Source organism: Neofelis nebulosa, chromosome 1, assembly GCF_028018385.1.
Source record: "Neofelis nebulosa isolate mNeoNeb1 chromosome 1, mNeoNeb1.pri, whole genome shotgun sequence".
Taxonomy (NCBI): domain Eukaryota; kingdom Metazoa; phylum Chordata; class Mammalia; order Carnivora; family Felidae; genus Neofelis; species Neofelis nebulosa.
The window spans coordinates 49,703,376-49,720,092 of NC_080782.1; the positions used below are offsets into that span (position 1 = coordinate 49,703,376).

General features: G+C 39.2%; 1 protein-coding gene across 8 annotated transcripts in view; it reads left to right on the forward strand.

The window, feature by feature from the left end:
• The window catches only part of THG1L (tRNA-histidine guanylyltransferase 1 like), a 32,985-nt gene that overhangs the window by 13,398 nt on the left and 2,870 nt on the right, over positions 1-16,717 (forward strand). For 3 of the 8 annotated variants that reach the window (XM_058721605.1, XM_058721624.1, XM_058721614.1), the window contains 3 exons: positions 13,441-13,617; positions 14,590-14,759; positions 15,748-15,836. In XM_058721605.1, coding sequence (XP_058577588.1) covers positions 13,441-13,617; positions 14,590-14,759; positions 15,748-15,836 — 436 coding nt within the window. Of the gene's footprint in view, positions 1-12,287; positions 12,716-12,902; positions 12,975-13,147; positions 13,171-13,440; positions 13,618-14,589; positions 14,760-15,747; positions 15,837-16,717 lie in introns of those variants that run through there. The other 5 variants (XM_058721583.1, XM_058721633.1, XM_058721594.1 and 2 more) reach the window with 5 other exon arrangements.

Consider the following 16,717-nt stretch of genomic DNA (forward strand, 5'->3'; position numbering starts at 1 on the left):
CTCTAGATCTCATAGGCATAATAAAATATTTTTTTAATCTATTCTTTCACAGCACTTTCTATATACCTCTGTTTTGGCATTCATATTAGAAAAAGGATATGGTAAACACTATCGATTGCCTACTTTTCCACCATTCTCCCTTTTTCCTTACTAACAAAACCCTGCTTTTGTTTAGAAGACACTGTCCCAAGTACTGTTCCCTTACTTGAGCTTGGTATAGAGGTGAGCACGTGACCCAGGTTCTCCACTGAGACATAAGGAGCAGTCTATTGGATGCTTCTGAGGAAAACCATTTTTCCTAGTAGAAAAGAGAGCAGATGTACAAAGAAAGTTTTTTTTGTGTTCATCACCTTCCTTTCCACTTTAGATGTTATAGTGTGAGAACGTGATGTCTGGTACTATGGCAGCCATTTTGTGAACATGAGGAGAGATCTCTCTGATATGGTGTGGACAGTAAAGCAGAAGTATTAAAAGTGTTCCAATCCCGATGGCATCATTGAGCCACTGCATGGGCCCTGGAATTGCCAAACTCAATTTCCCTATAGGATATAAGTAAATTTTTGTATTGTTTAAGCTTCTATTATTCAGGCTCCTAGTTATTTGCAACAAGAAGCATCCAAATTGATAGAAGGAATGAAAATAGCATTTGTTAAACATTTGTAATATACTTTAATTTTTTGTTAACATGTTTTTCTCCTGAAATTGTTAGTGTAGGGACCTTTTCTTAATTTCTAGCAACTTCTACAGTGTCTGTAGAATGACTGCTTAAGAAGTATTATGCAATGAATGAATAAATTAGTAAGTAATTGAGTGGATAAATCTATAAACCAATGTTATGATGTTATTAGGAGGCATTGTAGAAAAATTGGTTAAGAACATAAACTCTGGCATTACATTTCTGGCTTTCCATCCTGGCTATGCCATTTACTAGCTATGTGATTTGGGCAAATAATTTAATCTCTATAAGGCTATAAAATGGGGGATAAACAACAATATATACCTAAGAGAACTGTTTGGAGTATATTATTAAATGCTCTATGTAAAGGGCTCAATAAATAATCTGGCATCTAGTAAACATTTTAACCATTATTATTGGAGGAAAACAGAGAAGAGCCAACAATGATTCCAAATTTTGGATTCTAAGCCTGTTGACTGGGAAAATGAAGATAAATCTGGCCCAAATTCAGTGTGGAAATGGAAAAGATGATGTTCATCTTCAAACATGTATAAAACAAAGCCTAAATATAGTTCAGGAGTGAAGATACTTTGGATATATTTATATAGAGAGAGTTACTCTGATCCTAATTTATATTGCAGTTACTCATCCTAAAAATCTATAACTACAGAATTGTACTTTTAAATGTAGTAATTTAAAGAGGAAGGTAACTTCCAGACTGCATCTACAATGAGTCAAAGGGGGAAATAATTTGTGAGATTTTGCCTAAGAACATGTTCTTAAGTAGTGATCTTCATAAACAAAATATCACAGAGAGAAAAGATTTCCTTAAATGGTATAAATGCATGCAGTGTCAGTGATGCAGTGTGGTTCAGTCTCTGAAATCCTTTGAATTCTCTTCCCAATGTTATGTTTCTCCACAGAAACAGAGGCAAGCTATGTCAGAAATATTTAGAGGTGAAATTCTGTGTATGAGTGTTCTAGGAACCACTTTTGATCCCCAATTAGCCAGAACCAGTAATAAAAATTAAGCATGGGTAGTAGTATTTTTTATGCAGGTTTTTTTTTCCTTTGTTAAAATGAAAAAGAAGATCTCATTGAACTCAGATTAGGAAATAATCCTTCCCAAGCAAATTACTTACTGGATTTTCTTTTACCTTTAATTTCCATCACTTAAGAATGAGTAACAGTGCAAGCTATATAGAAAGTCAGTTCACATTCCAGATTCCACTTTTAGATAGGCATGAAGATTTCAAATTCTTTTCTTCAGTAAAGCAGCCCAGTCACTGGAAAAAAATAAATTGAAATATATCTGCCTGTATCAACTCACTACCAACTTATGGCCCATTCAGGGCCAGTCATTATGGAACATTCAAGATGCAGCCCTATAAATAACTCCTAGTTATATGGTGGAATTTATACTTCATTGAACATGATTCTGTCTCTGTATCAATAATAATATCTGTAATTATTTCAAGATATCTTAATGCCTTGGCTTTTCTAAAAAGGATTAAAGATCTTTGTGATTTAAGGACCTCAGAACATTTTATGGATGCCAAATTCTTTTCCGTTTCTTCATCCCTGTCTTCCTTTTAGTCAGCACTGCATATCTGAAATGTTAAAATAGATTCTCTGTTGGCCTAGCTTCCCCTGGTTTTTTTTTTTTCCTTTCATGTACCCTTCATGCCATAGCCAGATTAATTTTCCTAAAACACTGTTAGATAGAGCAAGGCTAAAGTCCTTACCTAGTGCCTGATATCCTCAAGTCTGACGTTGTCTCTTATAGTTTGTTTTCCACTCCGTACGTTCCATCTCTTTGTCAGTCTCCTCACGTACCTCAGTCTACCTTGCATGTATTACTCATACTCCTGAATTTATCCAAAGGTCATCCTATTCTCTTTCAAGTTCATCTCACCTATGTGAATTGTTTTTGATCCAACTCAAACTGCTAAATAAGATGTTGGGTGTGATTTTTCCTGTTGTTCTTAAATTATACCAAAGGCCCAAAGCTGAGAACATTAAGTGTGAAGTAGCCCACCTCTGAGTTTCATAAGCCCCTATTAAGCTAGCCACCTCTCTGAAGGGCTTGCTAAAGAAGCCAGAACCAGGCCTGCTATAATCACCTCTTCACACTGAGTTGACAGAAGAATAGGACTGAGAGGGAGAGAGTTGGCCTGCATTTGAAGGAGCACAGTGCTCTTGACCAACGTTTTAATACCAACATTAATACATTTCACCTACTGGGAAGTATGGGATCTGGCCAAGATTCTTTAAGGGAATTGCTAACCATGAATAAAGGAGAAGGTGAGAGAGCGGTTATTGGGAAAAAAGAAGTTATTTATTTACACCCCCAATGAATTGAGGCTTCTAAAAATCCAAGTTCATATACAAAAAAAGAACTTACTGGCTTAATCTTTCAGCAGTTATTTATTGATTTCTTCTTATGTGCCAGGCACTATTCCAGGCACAGAGGATACAGCTTTGAAAAATATTAAGCAAGGTCCCTGCTCTCCAGGAACTTGTAAGGGTCTAGGAGCAGCACTCTGTGCACTGGCTCTAAGCGCAATGCTAAATTCAATGTCATCAGAAGTTGTTTTCTGTATTTTTCAGATTTTTTTCCTTTTGTATAAGCCTAATCAATGGGCAGCCTCTTTTGTCTTGAAGGCAATGTGATCACCAGTATAGCATTTCTAATAGGAAAAGAATCTGATTTTCGTAGTCATTCTAGCAGAATGTCAGACTGTCTCAATGACCTGGCTTAGGTTAGGTGCACATCTTTGAACCCTACTGGTAACGTCTCAGTTATTGGTGAGGTCATCGTATTTGTGCAGGTTGGTCACTACAGAGAGGACAAGCAGAGGTTTAAATCCAGTGTGGAGAACACTTACCAAACCTCTGCCCGGTGCACAACTATGTCTGCAGGAGAGGGGGCCTTTTTCTAACTCACACTGAGACACTACCATGGTCTTGACCATGTGCTTACCCTGGAACAAATGTCAGATAGGGTATTCTCCACATAAACCAAATGGTCTGGTGGGGGAAAGACCGCTGGGATGCCATTGCCATAAGACAGAGGGATGCTGGGCAGGCAAAAACAACAGCTATGTAGTTTGTTCCTTTAAAACATAGCAAAGCAAGGTGGTAGAGTGGAAAATACTTAGACTTGGCATTGGAAGGACTGAGTTCTAGGGGGCGCCTGGGTGGCTCAGTCAGTTAAGGGGGCACCTGGGTGGCTCAGTCAGTTAAGTGTCTGACTTCGGCTCAGGTCATGATCTCACAGTTTGTGGGTTCGAGTCCCACATCAGGCTCTGTGCTGACAGCTCAGACTCTGGAGCCTGCTTCAGATTCTGTGTCTCCCTCTTTCTCTGCCCCTCCCCTGCTTATATTCTCTCTCTCTCAAAAATAAGTAAACATTAAAAATTTTTTTTTTAAAAAGAAGGACTGGGTTCTAATCCTGGTTCTGGAAGCCATGACACATTGGGCAAATCATTTAAACAGTTCCCACAAAGTTGGTTTCCTTTTTTATGGAGAGAATTATTGTTCTGCCTCCCACAGACTCATTGAAAGGGAAAAAATAGAATAATGTATGAGACTATGGTTTGGAGACTCTTAAGTTTCTTACACTTAGAAAGCATTTTTTTAAAATTACTGTTGTTGTTGTTGTTCTTGTTATTTATTATATCCTCCCAGTCAGTACCTTGCCCAGTGCCCTTACACATTTTAGGTGCCCAATATGTGTTTTTTAAATGACTGATCCATGGTATGGAAACTCATATTACTCTGGATTCTTTTCCAAAATGTTATACAAGCAAAATCTTTTGGCAAAATGTTTATTCAACATTAAATTCAACAATTCCACAATTCCAGGAACATATGAAGCAAGCTGTCTTTTTATCTCATTATTCAGGTCATAATTTAAATATTGCTTCCTCAGATAAAACTTCATGGACCATGCTCAGCTGCCCAGTCAGGGCAGGGCCTGCAATGTGTTTCACAACACTGAACACAATGTAGTCCAACAGTTACTTGTGAAACTCTTTGTTTAAGGTCTGTCTTCCTCAACTTGTTGTGAACTCCATTGTGTAGGCACCATAGCTGTATTGTTTGCTGTTGCATCCCAGTGAACATGGTACATGGTAGGAAATTAAGAAACACTAGTTTAATGAATGAGTAAATTTGTGGGATTAAGTGGTAACAAGGTCAAGTGGAGTAGGAAACTTACATCTAATTCCCCCTTTCTGTTTTCCTAATGTCTTTTTCTAAGCCCTCCAGTGACAAGATCCTCATGACTTCTGGAACTTCTACTAAGTAGAGAAAGACGAGGTAGTTGACAAAACATGTCCATTTAAAGACATAATTGATGACTATTTAAAATAAAATCCATTCACTCTGACCTATGTAAGCTACATATCAAAATACAGAGCAAATATATTATAGCAATTTCAAGGCCCTGGTAATCATGAATTTATTCTAGAATAATAGTTCTAAACTTTACACCCATGTAAATCCTGGTATGTAGTGATATTTTTATCTGCCTCAAAACCATGATAGAGCTAGGCAGTCTATTCCTGGAAGTGTATACATTACTCCCAGCCAGAAATTTGATTAGAATGGTTTAGAACAGAAAAGGAGACTTTAGAGACAAATTATTCCTTCTTCTTACCCCCTTCCACCCTGAATTTCATTTACATAATGTAGCTCTTAGTACAAATGAAATGAGTCAGCATTAGGGAAGAAAAATTGGAATATGACTTCCACACCAAAGGCAATTATTTTTATTTCGTCAGCTTCAGTGATAAGTGATCTTCTAAGTAATAGAAATTTTTAAAAATAGAAATCATTGTCCAGTTAGGTTACAAATATCTGTTGTGTGCAAGATTTTAGGTTTTTTTAATTGTGGCAAAATATGCATAACATAAAATTTACCACCTTAACATTTTAAGTGTACAGCTCAGTAGTGTTAAATACATTCACACTGTTGTGCAACCAATCTCCAAACTCTTTTCATCTTACAAAATTGAAATCCTATATCCATTAAACAATAACTCCCTTTACCCCACTCCCTTTATTCCCTAGCAACAATCATTCTATTTTCTGTATGAACTTGACTACGTACCTCACTGAGTTTCCAGAATCATACAGTATTTGTCTTTTTGTGACAAGTGCCCCCACCACCTCACCCCCAGTACAGGCCATGCTTATTACTGAAGGGGCTTAGAGTGGAAGACCCTGCTCTTTCATTCTGGTCCCACTCCAACAACCTGGAATGGAGGTGGGAGCCACAATCTTGTTCTGATATCCTCTGCATCACCCTCCTCTTTTCAAAATTTAATTCCCTTTGAGGGCTGGGTTGGGGTGTAGGCAAAGCAGAGGCCTTTTTACATAGTTGACCTTCCACCTTGTGGTGGGAAGTCTTCTCTCTTCCTACATTGGCATGGTGCATGGTTATCCTGGGGCCATTTTTAGCACCAGGATGATCTCCCAAGGATCCTTAGAGAGGAACACATAGCTCCTCTTGGTCCTTCCAGCTCTTTCTGTCTTCAGACCCTCTATAGGAGGGATGACTTTTACTTGCCCATTGGGCTCAAGGCAATTCCCAGTTCCTGTCCCCCCTTTACCCTAACCTCTGAGCTGCTTCTTATGGAACCAGTGATGATGGTGACCCCCCCCACACACACACGCACAAAGGCTGAGGGGGACTGCAGTGAGGTATCTCTGTCATTTTTTCAGGCATACCTCATTGCTGATCCTTCTCATACACTGGCCTAGTCTGCTCCAGAAACCTCCAAATGTGGTGTAGTCACTGGTCTCTACATTCACATATACCCAAAACTCAAGGGGAGCAAGAGAGGGATACTTATCAGGACCTCCAAGTAACCCTCCTGATATCCTGCTACAGTGATAATATCAGGAGAATTCTTCAGGTCCCCAGCTGGTAAGCAAGGAACTAGTACTCCTTTCTTGCCTGCCTTTGAAGCCTCCCCCAACTTCCCTCCCCATACTTCCCTCCACCCCCTGCTTCGAGTTCCCCCACCTATTCTGGGGATGGGAAGTGGGGGAACTCAAGGCAGGTGGTAGAGGGAAGTATGGGGAGGGAAGAATGTAACATCTCCCCTGGAATTTCCAACCAATCATCTGTCTCTTTTTTTTCTTTCTCTGCCTTCTCCTTCTCCTTCTTCCTCTTCTCCACCTCCTTCTTCCTCTTCCTCTTCCTCTCCTTCTCCCCTCCTCACCCATCTCTCCCTCCTCCCGCTTGCCCCCTCCCCCTTGCCCTCTCTTTCCCCTCCTCCTCCTCTTCCTCTTTCTCTTCTTCTTCTTCTCATCCTCCTCCTCCTTCTTTTTTTCCTCCTCCTCCTCCCTCATTTTCCTCTTCCTCTTCTTCCTCCTTCCCCTCCTCCCCCTCCTCCCTCTTCCCCCCACTCCACCCTCCCCCGCTCCTCTCCCAGACCTGAGACTCCAGATGTGAGGCTGGATCCCACAACTCTGAGATCATGACCTGAGCCAAAATCAAGATTCAGACACTGAACCGAGTCACTGAGGTACCCTGATTTTTTTTTTTTTTTTTTTTTTTTGTAAAGTGGCTGAGGGAGGTAGGGGGAGCAGGCTGGGAGTTAGAGTTCAGGGTGCAGGGCCTGTTAGGCTACCCCTTTAGAACCCCTAGTGGCTTTTGTGGCAGAAACTTCCAGTTGCCCATGCAGTAGCATTCTCCCTTCTTTTTTGAAAAGAAAGATCCTATATTATTGGAGATGGCCAAGTGCCCAGCTAAAAGAACTACATTTCCCAGGCTCCACTGCAGATGAGGAAGGCTCAAAATATATACGCAGAAGTTGTGCAGCTTTAGTAAAAACCTGATAAAGAGACGTGATTTGGTTTGGAGGTGTGAGCTTTGCTATCTTCCCGTTTGTCCTTCTTCCTTCCTGGAACATAGATATAATGGCTGGAGCTCCAGCTATCAAGGGTAGAAGCCACACACCAACGCTGGAAAACCCACCCTCAATGAACAACTGTGCAGAATAAATCAGATAGCCAAAGCAATGTGACTAATATATGACCATAGGACCTGGCACAGAGTAGATATTTAATGAATGGTCCCTGGTGTTAACTGATAAACCTGGGGGAGACCTCAGGAGAGTTGTTATGGCTTTTGACCTGTCCCTTCTTCTCCAGGTTTTTATCAGTCATTGGAAGGGAAAGGGAACTCTGAATCAAATCAAGTTTTGCAACTAGCTTCGTGAATGACTTTGAGAACGTCTGGCAATGTTCAGTGCTTCCTTTTCGTTGTTGGCAAAATGAAAAAGAAAACAAAAAATCCTACCACAAGGCATGAGCATTATCCTGGAATTGCATTTATCTTAATATATTGTCACCCTCTATTGTTGACATGTGATGCTAATTTTCCATGTATGGTAATGACAGAATTTCTCTTTCAGATAATTTCTCTTTCAAATAATTTCTCTTTCAAATACTTAATTGAAGTATTAAATAGTGAGTGAAAAACTGTGCAAAAGACTTGAACACATACTTTACAATAAAGGATATCCAGGTGGCCAATAAGTGTAAGAAAAAATGTTAAACATTGTTAATCATCATGGAAATATACTCCTTGAAAGATCTACTACATATAAGTTAGAATGATGCAGCATAATCTTTTTGAAAACTAACAATATCAAGTGTTGGTGAGGATATGGAGCAAGTCACATACTATTTGGAGAAATGGAAATTGGTAAAAACACTTTGGAAAAAGTATGACATTATCAACCAAAAGTGAACAGATGCATTCTCCATGACACAGAAATTCTAGTCTTAGGTATATACCCAATTCAGGCATGTGTACACAAAAAGACATGTACAAGAATGTTCAGAGTAGTGTTTTTCATAATCACTCCAAAAATGGAAGCAATCTAAATATCTATTCAATAATACCATGGATAAACTGGTATAGTTATACAATCGGATACTATGGAAGAATGAAGATAAATGAACTACAGTTACACTCTGCAACTTGGTTGAATCTTCCAAACATAATGTTGATCCAAAGAGACCAGATGCCAAAGAATATGTACTGCAAGATTTCATTTATGTAATGTCCAAAAACAAACATAACTGTGGTGCCTGGCTGCCTATCAGTAGAGCATGCAACTCTTCATCTTGGGATTGTGAATTTGAGCCCCATGTTGGGCAGAGAGATAACTTTAAAAAATGAACATAAAAAAGTTATAGATGTTAAGAAGGCCATTAGCTCTGGAAAGGAGAGGTAATAATAATTGATATGGATTCCTGGCAACTGACAATGTTCTCTTTCTTGACTGAGTACTGGTTACATCATGTTTTGTGTACTTTTGCACGTGTATGTTCATTTCCAATAAAAAGATTTAAAATGAAGAGAATTGGCATAAAGAAAAATATTTCTAAGGTAGTATATGGAAATGACAAAATTCACAAAGGCTGTATATGAATAAATTATGTTTGAGAATTAAGGGATTGGATGTTCATGTACCTTTTGATTTGAAGACTCAGTGAAGTACTGAATTGGTTGATTTCTGCCGGGTTGACACAGACAGAAACTATTGTAAAGCTGGTGAATGAAGACAGAGAGAGAGAGAAGGGGAGATAATACTGAGGAGTAGCTAAAAACATGGGCTTTGTAGTTAAAATGCTTGGTTCGAATTCTTTGTGTGTGTGTGTGTGTGTGTGTGTGTGCACTTTTTGCCGAATGTGGGATTTGAACTCATAACCTCATGATCAAGAGTTGCATGCCCTCCAACTGAGCCAGTCAGGCACCCCTAGTTTGGAATTCTTGCATCACCACCTGTTGGATCTGTGACCTTAGGCAAATTACTGGACCTCTCTCTACTCAATTTCCACATCTTTAAAATGGGAATAATGATGGCACCCATTTCCACGCCTCTCTCCTAGCTTCTGATGATGGCTGGCAATCCTTTGCCTTCCTTGGCTTATAGATGCATCACTCAAATCTCTGGCTTCTTCTCTACTTGGTGGTCTTCCTCTGTGTGCCTCTGTTTTCTCTTTTCATATGGGCACTAGCCATATTGGATTAAGGCCCCACCCTAGTGACCTCATCCTAATTGATTATATCTGCAAAGACCCTATTTCCAAATAAAGTTACATCACTGTATCTTGGGTTAGTACTTCAACATATCTTTTTGGGTGACACAACACATAACATGTAGAAAAATAGAAAAAATAATATAATAAATACCCATATGACTACACCTAGATTCAGTAAATGTTAATATTTTGCCACTTTTTCTTCAGGTATCCTCTAAGATTAAAGTTATTCTCCTGCTGGTTCCTCAAAAAATTAAAAATAGAACTACCCTACAACCCAGCAACTGCACTACTAGGTATTTATCCAAGGGATACAGGTATGCTGTTTCAAAGGGACACATGCACCCCAATGTTCATAACAGTGCTATCAACAATAGTCAACGTATGGAAAGAGCCCAAATGTCCATCGGTGGATGAATGGATAAAGAAGATGTGGTGTGTATATATATACATATACATATATATACACACACACATACATATATATACGCACACACACACACGTGTATATATATATATGTATATATATATATATACATATATATATATACATATATATATACACATACGTACATATACAATGGAGTATTACTCAGCCATCAAAAAGAATGAAATCTTGCCATTTGCAACTATGTGGATAGAACTAGAGGGTATTATGTTAAGTGAAATTAGTCTGTCAGAGAAAGACAAATACCATATGAGTTCACTCATATGAGGACTTTAAGATACAAAACAGATGAACGTAAGGGAAAGGAAGCATAAATAATATAAAAACAGGGAGAGGGACAAAACAGAAGAGACTCATAAATATGGAGAACAAACTGAGGGTTGCTGGAGGGGTTGTGGGAGGGGGGATGGGCTAAATGGGTAAGGGGCATTAAGGAAAATACTCCTGAAATCATTGTTGCACTATATGCTAATTAACTTGGATGTAAATTTTAAAAATAAATTTAAAAACTAAAAATAAAGTTATTCTCCTGCCTAAGCACACTACCATTATTGTGCCACTAAAATTAACAATAATTCCCTAACATCAACTAATGAACAGTTCCAGTAGATTGCATTATTGTTCAAAATTATTCACTTTTCTGTTCCCTGTGGGAAGATAATACATCCCTGCCCTGCAATCTTTGCACTTGACTCTGTTGTTATGCTGCTTTAGCAAACATAATGTGAGCAGCAAGATGTTCCTCTATGGTGCAAAAGCCTTTTGAATCATTGACTGAGTTTTGGAATAAGAAGACACGTAAATCAGAACATCTGCCTGGAGCATAGCAGTAGCCAAGCCAGAAACCTATGAGTGACTTGAGCAAGAAATAAATGTTTGTTTGTAAACCACTGAAATCTAAAGCTGTTTTTAACTGCATGTTTTCCCATTGGATTTAGAACTACCTTTAATATTTTTTGGGCCAGTATACATTCCAGATTTTCACATTGTATTTTGTTTTTATGTTTCTTAAATCTGTTTCATTCTGAAACAGTGTCCTACCTTTTCCCATCCTTCCTTCCTTTCATTTTTTCTTTTTTTATTCTTCATGAAATTTATATTTTAAGAAGTCAGGTCAGTAATCTTATATAAGATTCTACATTGTGAATTTGTTTATTTCCTCCTGGTGTGTTTTAACCTGTTCCTCTAAGTGCTTCCTGATCTTGGTTGCAAATTAACATCACCTTGGAATATTATTATACCAGTGTGTCTGTACATCCATACCACAAATGCTAGCCATCATGTTCTCTGATGCTCACACAATAACTTTAGAGGGTAGCAAGGGAAGAATTGGTGTCTTCTCTTAACAAAGGGGAAATCTGAGAAAAAAAGTAACTTATGTTAGGTCACATAGTCCATCTGTGGCAGAGCCAGGGCATAAATTCATGACATTCACATCCTTCCTTTCTTCATGTTGCCTTCAAACAGTTTGAGAGATTTAGATAAAGATGTAGATATATGTTTCTATCTACCCCTGGATGGATATACAAGTAACTAGCAACAGCCATTGTCTGAAGTATAGAGTTAGGAGTCAGTGAGAGACTTCATCATATATTCTTTTATATTATTTGAAAATTTTTCTTGAGGATAAAAAAATAAGTACTGAATTCAAAAGAGCTTTATAAATCATAAAGCATCATAAAAAAATATTAGGGTTTAATGTTACTATTATCTACCAGCAAAAAGAAATTAAAGGTTGGGTCTTAGTGCAAAAGTTGAGTAAATTAATTTAGTAGGCCCAAGTGTCAGAATAAAAGCCTATTTTTCTTTTTAAAATCACCCTTTGGAATATTTGATGACATTGGAAAATGCTCAAGGTTTAGGTGGAAAATACAAAAATCGCATAGGTGTATGATTACAATTTTGTGTGTTCTGTGTACAAATACAAAGAAAAGTGACTGGAAGAAACCATTCACAATGCTTTGAAGGGAGAGGGGAAATAGGAAGTATTTTCTTATATTTTCCGGTATATCCCACATTTTCTGCAAGTTAATAAATGCTATTTAGAAAGAAAAAAAATCACAACTAAACCTTCAAACTTGGTCAGAAAGAAAATTTTTACAAAATCTCACTTCGTGAGAGTGACTTGCTGCATGACAGAGGAGAAAAATCTGACAACCGTGTGCAGTACGAAAGGTATAACGGAACGCTTCTTACACTCCCGGAAGTGGATTAAGAACTACAAGGAGAGGCGAGAGAGATGAGGACCTCCACTACAGCTAGAGCAGCCACTAAGAGACACAGGAACTTCCGGGGCGAGGCTTTCTTGGTCCTTCACCTTCCGCGGGGCGAATGTGGTCCGCATGCAATGTGAAAGTTCGCGACTGCTGGGCCGTCACTTCCGTTACTCTGAGACGGTGCTTGAAATTGGGGGCGGCCATGGCAAAGAGCAAGTTCGAGTACGTGCGGAACTTCGAGGCTGACGACACCTGCCTGGCCCACTGTTGGGTGGTGGTGCGGCTGGACGGCAGGAATTTCCATCGGTGAGCGAGTTTGGTTTGAGGCAGCAAGGTGCCCCAGGGCTTCCGGGGAATGGAACGCCAATTGTGGCGGCAGCTCTTGGTTACCGGGTAACGTGACAGCCAATGAGCGCGCGGCATTGAGCCTCACCGTACGCGCTAGCTACCAGGTGCTTGAAGGCGTGGTCTGAGTAGTTAAACTGAGGCCAAGTGCTTTTGTGAGGAGCAGCTGGCCTGCGGCGCCCTCGAGCTGAGACCTGTTAGCAAGGCCCTGGTGGAAAAAGTCAGTCCCCGGTGCAGCATTTCAGCTCTTCAGCCAGTTGCCCGGCTATTTAGTTAGTTATATTTGAAGGCAGACTGTTTAGAGACCTTTTTAGGTCTTGCTGTGGGCAATACTTTATAGTATGTTCTTTGATTATCAGTAACTAGCCATACGCGGGAAGAAAAATAAAAAAGAAATGTAACAGAAAGATGGGAATGTAATTCTTAAAAGTATTATTTTAATAATGGTTCTTACCACTTGTTGAGCATTTCCAAGGAGCCAGGCATAGTATATTTGTTACCTCCCTCTAATCTTCACAACAGTCCTGTGAAGTAAGTATGCTTTATCTCCGTTTCGCAGAACAGGGAATGGAGACTTAGCAATTATGCCCCTTTTTCTCAGTTGGTCAGGGCGAGAACAAAGTAGACTTCTTAAATAAGTCAGGTTGTAAGCTCTCTTCCATTCATGCCCTTTTCCCTCTATAAAGGTTTGCTGAGAAGCACAACTTTGCAAAACCTAATGACAGCCGTGCTCTCCACCTGATGACCAAATGTGCCCAGACTGTAATGACAGAACTGGAGGATATTGTGATTGCATATGGACAGAGTGATGAGTACAGCTTTGTGTTCAAGCGGAAAAGCAATTGGTTTAAAAGAAGAGCCAGGTAATTCCATGTCCTAGCTCCTTGAGAATATTTCCTGTCAGCATTTGGTTTTTGCTTTTTTTAATTGGTGCCTTACAGACTGCAGATGGAATATTCCAACTGCAGAATGTATATTTCCTGTTTAGACTGTTGTACTTTTATCTTTTTTTTTTTTAATTTTTTTTTTTAACGTTTATTTATTTTTGAGACAGAGAGAGACAAAGCATGAACGGGGGAGGGTCAGAGAGAGAGGGAGACACAGAATCAGAAGCAGGCTCCAGGCTCTGAGCCATCAGCCCAGAGCCCGACGCAGGGCTCGAACTCAGGGACGGTGAGATCATGACCTGAGCTGAAGTCGGCCGCTTAACCGACTGAGCCACCCAGGCGCCCCTGTACTTTTATCTTTTATGTGAGCATTACATAAGCCTCTTTATCTGATTCTTTCTGCTTCATTCCTCATCACCTTAGCTTCTACATAGATCTGGCACTGAACATTAAGACTAGAAACAGACACTGTTAGAATATAATAATATTAATAATTCCTAGGTTGGCTTTAGCCAAGAACAGCCTATATGTGCTTTACAATATTGCTTAAATTTTTAATTAAGAAGGATCTCAAAATAGACAAATTTGATATTTCATTTGGCAATATATCGAAACTCTCACAGAAAACAAAGCATATATGAATTGCCTTTTTAAAAACAATGGTTCTCTTCCTTCCAAGGCTAAAAAAAACACACACACAAAAACCCTCTTGAACCATAAATTCACATAACATCCTACATACAAAAATTCAGTATTAGTAAGTTACTTATTGGACTGGAAAGAGAGGCGGGCTGCTTAGTTTTTCTTGGCCCAGCACATTTTATCTCTTGGCTTGCTGGACTCTTTGTATAATCACTCTGTTGCATACACAGGCTCTATCATGGTTTTGAATTAATATCATGTATTTTCTTTTTTCTTGCTCCACCCAATGTGCCTTACTTCTGCAAGTAAGTTCATGACCCATGTGGCTTCCCAGTTTGCCTCCAGCTATGTGTTTTATTGGCGAGATTACTTTGAAGACCAGCCCCTTCTGTATCCCCCAGGCTTTGATGGAAGAGTCATAGTGTATCCTAACAACCAGACCTTAAAGGACTACCTCAGTTGGCGGCAAGCAGATTGTAAGTGAAACCAAATAAACAGATGTAGTTAAACCACCAGTTCCATATATTAGAGGTAGTGATTTGATACAGGTTTGGCACATGTGTATTTTGTTTAGAATGCAGTATTTTGTATTTTTTTAATTAGTTGAAAACAATTGAAAAACTGGGAGATTCATGTAAATGTTCCCGATTTCCAGTTTTTTTTGGAAAAATTAGGAGACCTGGTAATACTAGGTCTACATTCCCACTTAGTATTAGATATTACCTATGTAGTGACTGCTGCCTTTATATATATATACACACACACACAGAAGCCAATGTGCCATAAACTGTACCATTCTCTCTTGTTCCCCATGGGTCACCTAGTCTGCTTTATGCATTTATGTTCATGGTGGCCTCAGTGGGTGTTTGAATTGTGACTCCTGCCTTACACAACTATGATGACATGTTTGTGAGACTTATTTGGTGTATCTTGATTTTCCCAGAAAAACTGGAAAAGAGCTAGGATTAATCTAAAATAACTTTGAAAGTATTCCTAAGTTTAATGTGTAAGTTAACCAGTTTATACACAGCATAAGTGAAATGAGAGAATAAAAGTTTTAGGTAATAAGTTTGTTTATACTTGACCACTTCCCCCCCCATCTTCCCAGTGTATGGTTCTGGGTAAATCACTAAATGTCTCCGAGATCTCTCTCCTTTCGAGGAGAGAGGTGGAGTTCTTTTTTTTTTTTTTAATGTTTATTTTTTGAGACAGAGAGAGTTGGGGAGGGGCAGAGAGAGAAAGGGAGACACAGAATCTGAAGCAGGCTCCAGTCTCCGAGCTGTCACAACAGAGCCCAATGTGGGGCTCGAACTCACAAGCTGTGAGACCTGAGCCGAAGTCAGACGCTTAACTGACTGAATCACGCAGGCGCCCCAGAGAGGTGGAGTTCTACTGTTCTTTGAAACACGAGTGTTGCATAAAGATCATATCTGTATAAACAGTGCTACTCTTTTCTCCTCACAGGTCACGTCAATAATCTTTATAATACAGTTTTCTGGGCACTTGTACAACAGTCTGGACTAACACCAGTACAAGCCCAAGAGAGATTACAGGTATAAGGTCTTAACTGCATTAATACTCACCGGGGGTTGGTTTTCTGTACACTCCCCCATGCCATTTTGTATTCTTTTAAAGCTCTCTACTGCTTTGGTTTGAAAGGATATAAAGATCTTACTAGTAGCAGCTCTGCAACCTGCTTATTCTGTGGCCCCAGATGAGTTACTGCTTCTCCCTGAGTCTTAGTGTCCTCAGCTAGAAAATGGAATTGGAGACACTGGCTCTACATTCCCACGTGGTAGTGCGTGGCTGGGGCTGCATATTGGTTGCCTTCTTTAGACAGGGCACATGCTCTTTTTCATCAGTCCCACTTGGCATCTTTATCATTGTCATTCCCTGCTGGGTGCGTGTATTGTTAAGAGTATAGGCTTTGGAAGTCAAATAATTGTACTCGGGGACTTCTATTTAATTTTATCCTCTCTGCCTTAGTTCTTTATAGGTAAGATGTAAGAAGTAACAGTTCCCACTCCATAGGTTTATTGTGAGAATTAAATGGCATGAAGCACATAAACCATAATAAACACTGGCGTTCATCATTAGATGACCAGTGCTACTTGTGGGATGACTAACTGAAATGAGGCGATGTGTTGTTATGGCTCTTAATATAATGCCTGGCACATTATAATTACACAATACATGTTTGTCATTAACAGTAATGGTGAAGATTTAGAGATAGCAATAATAATTGGCATATTGGTAGATCTATCCCAAGTTTGGAAGAGCTGAGTTTAGATTTTGATTCTTATAAGAATAAAAGCAGCTTTTGGCCTTAGGCAATTTATATAATCTTTCTAAGCTTCAGAGTTCTCTCTAAAATGGAGATGGTAATGAGGGTCAAATAAGATAACATATACTACGTAGTACAGAATAGTACTCT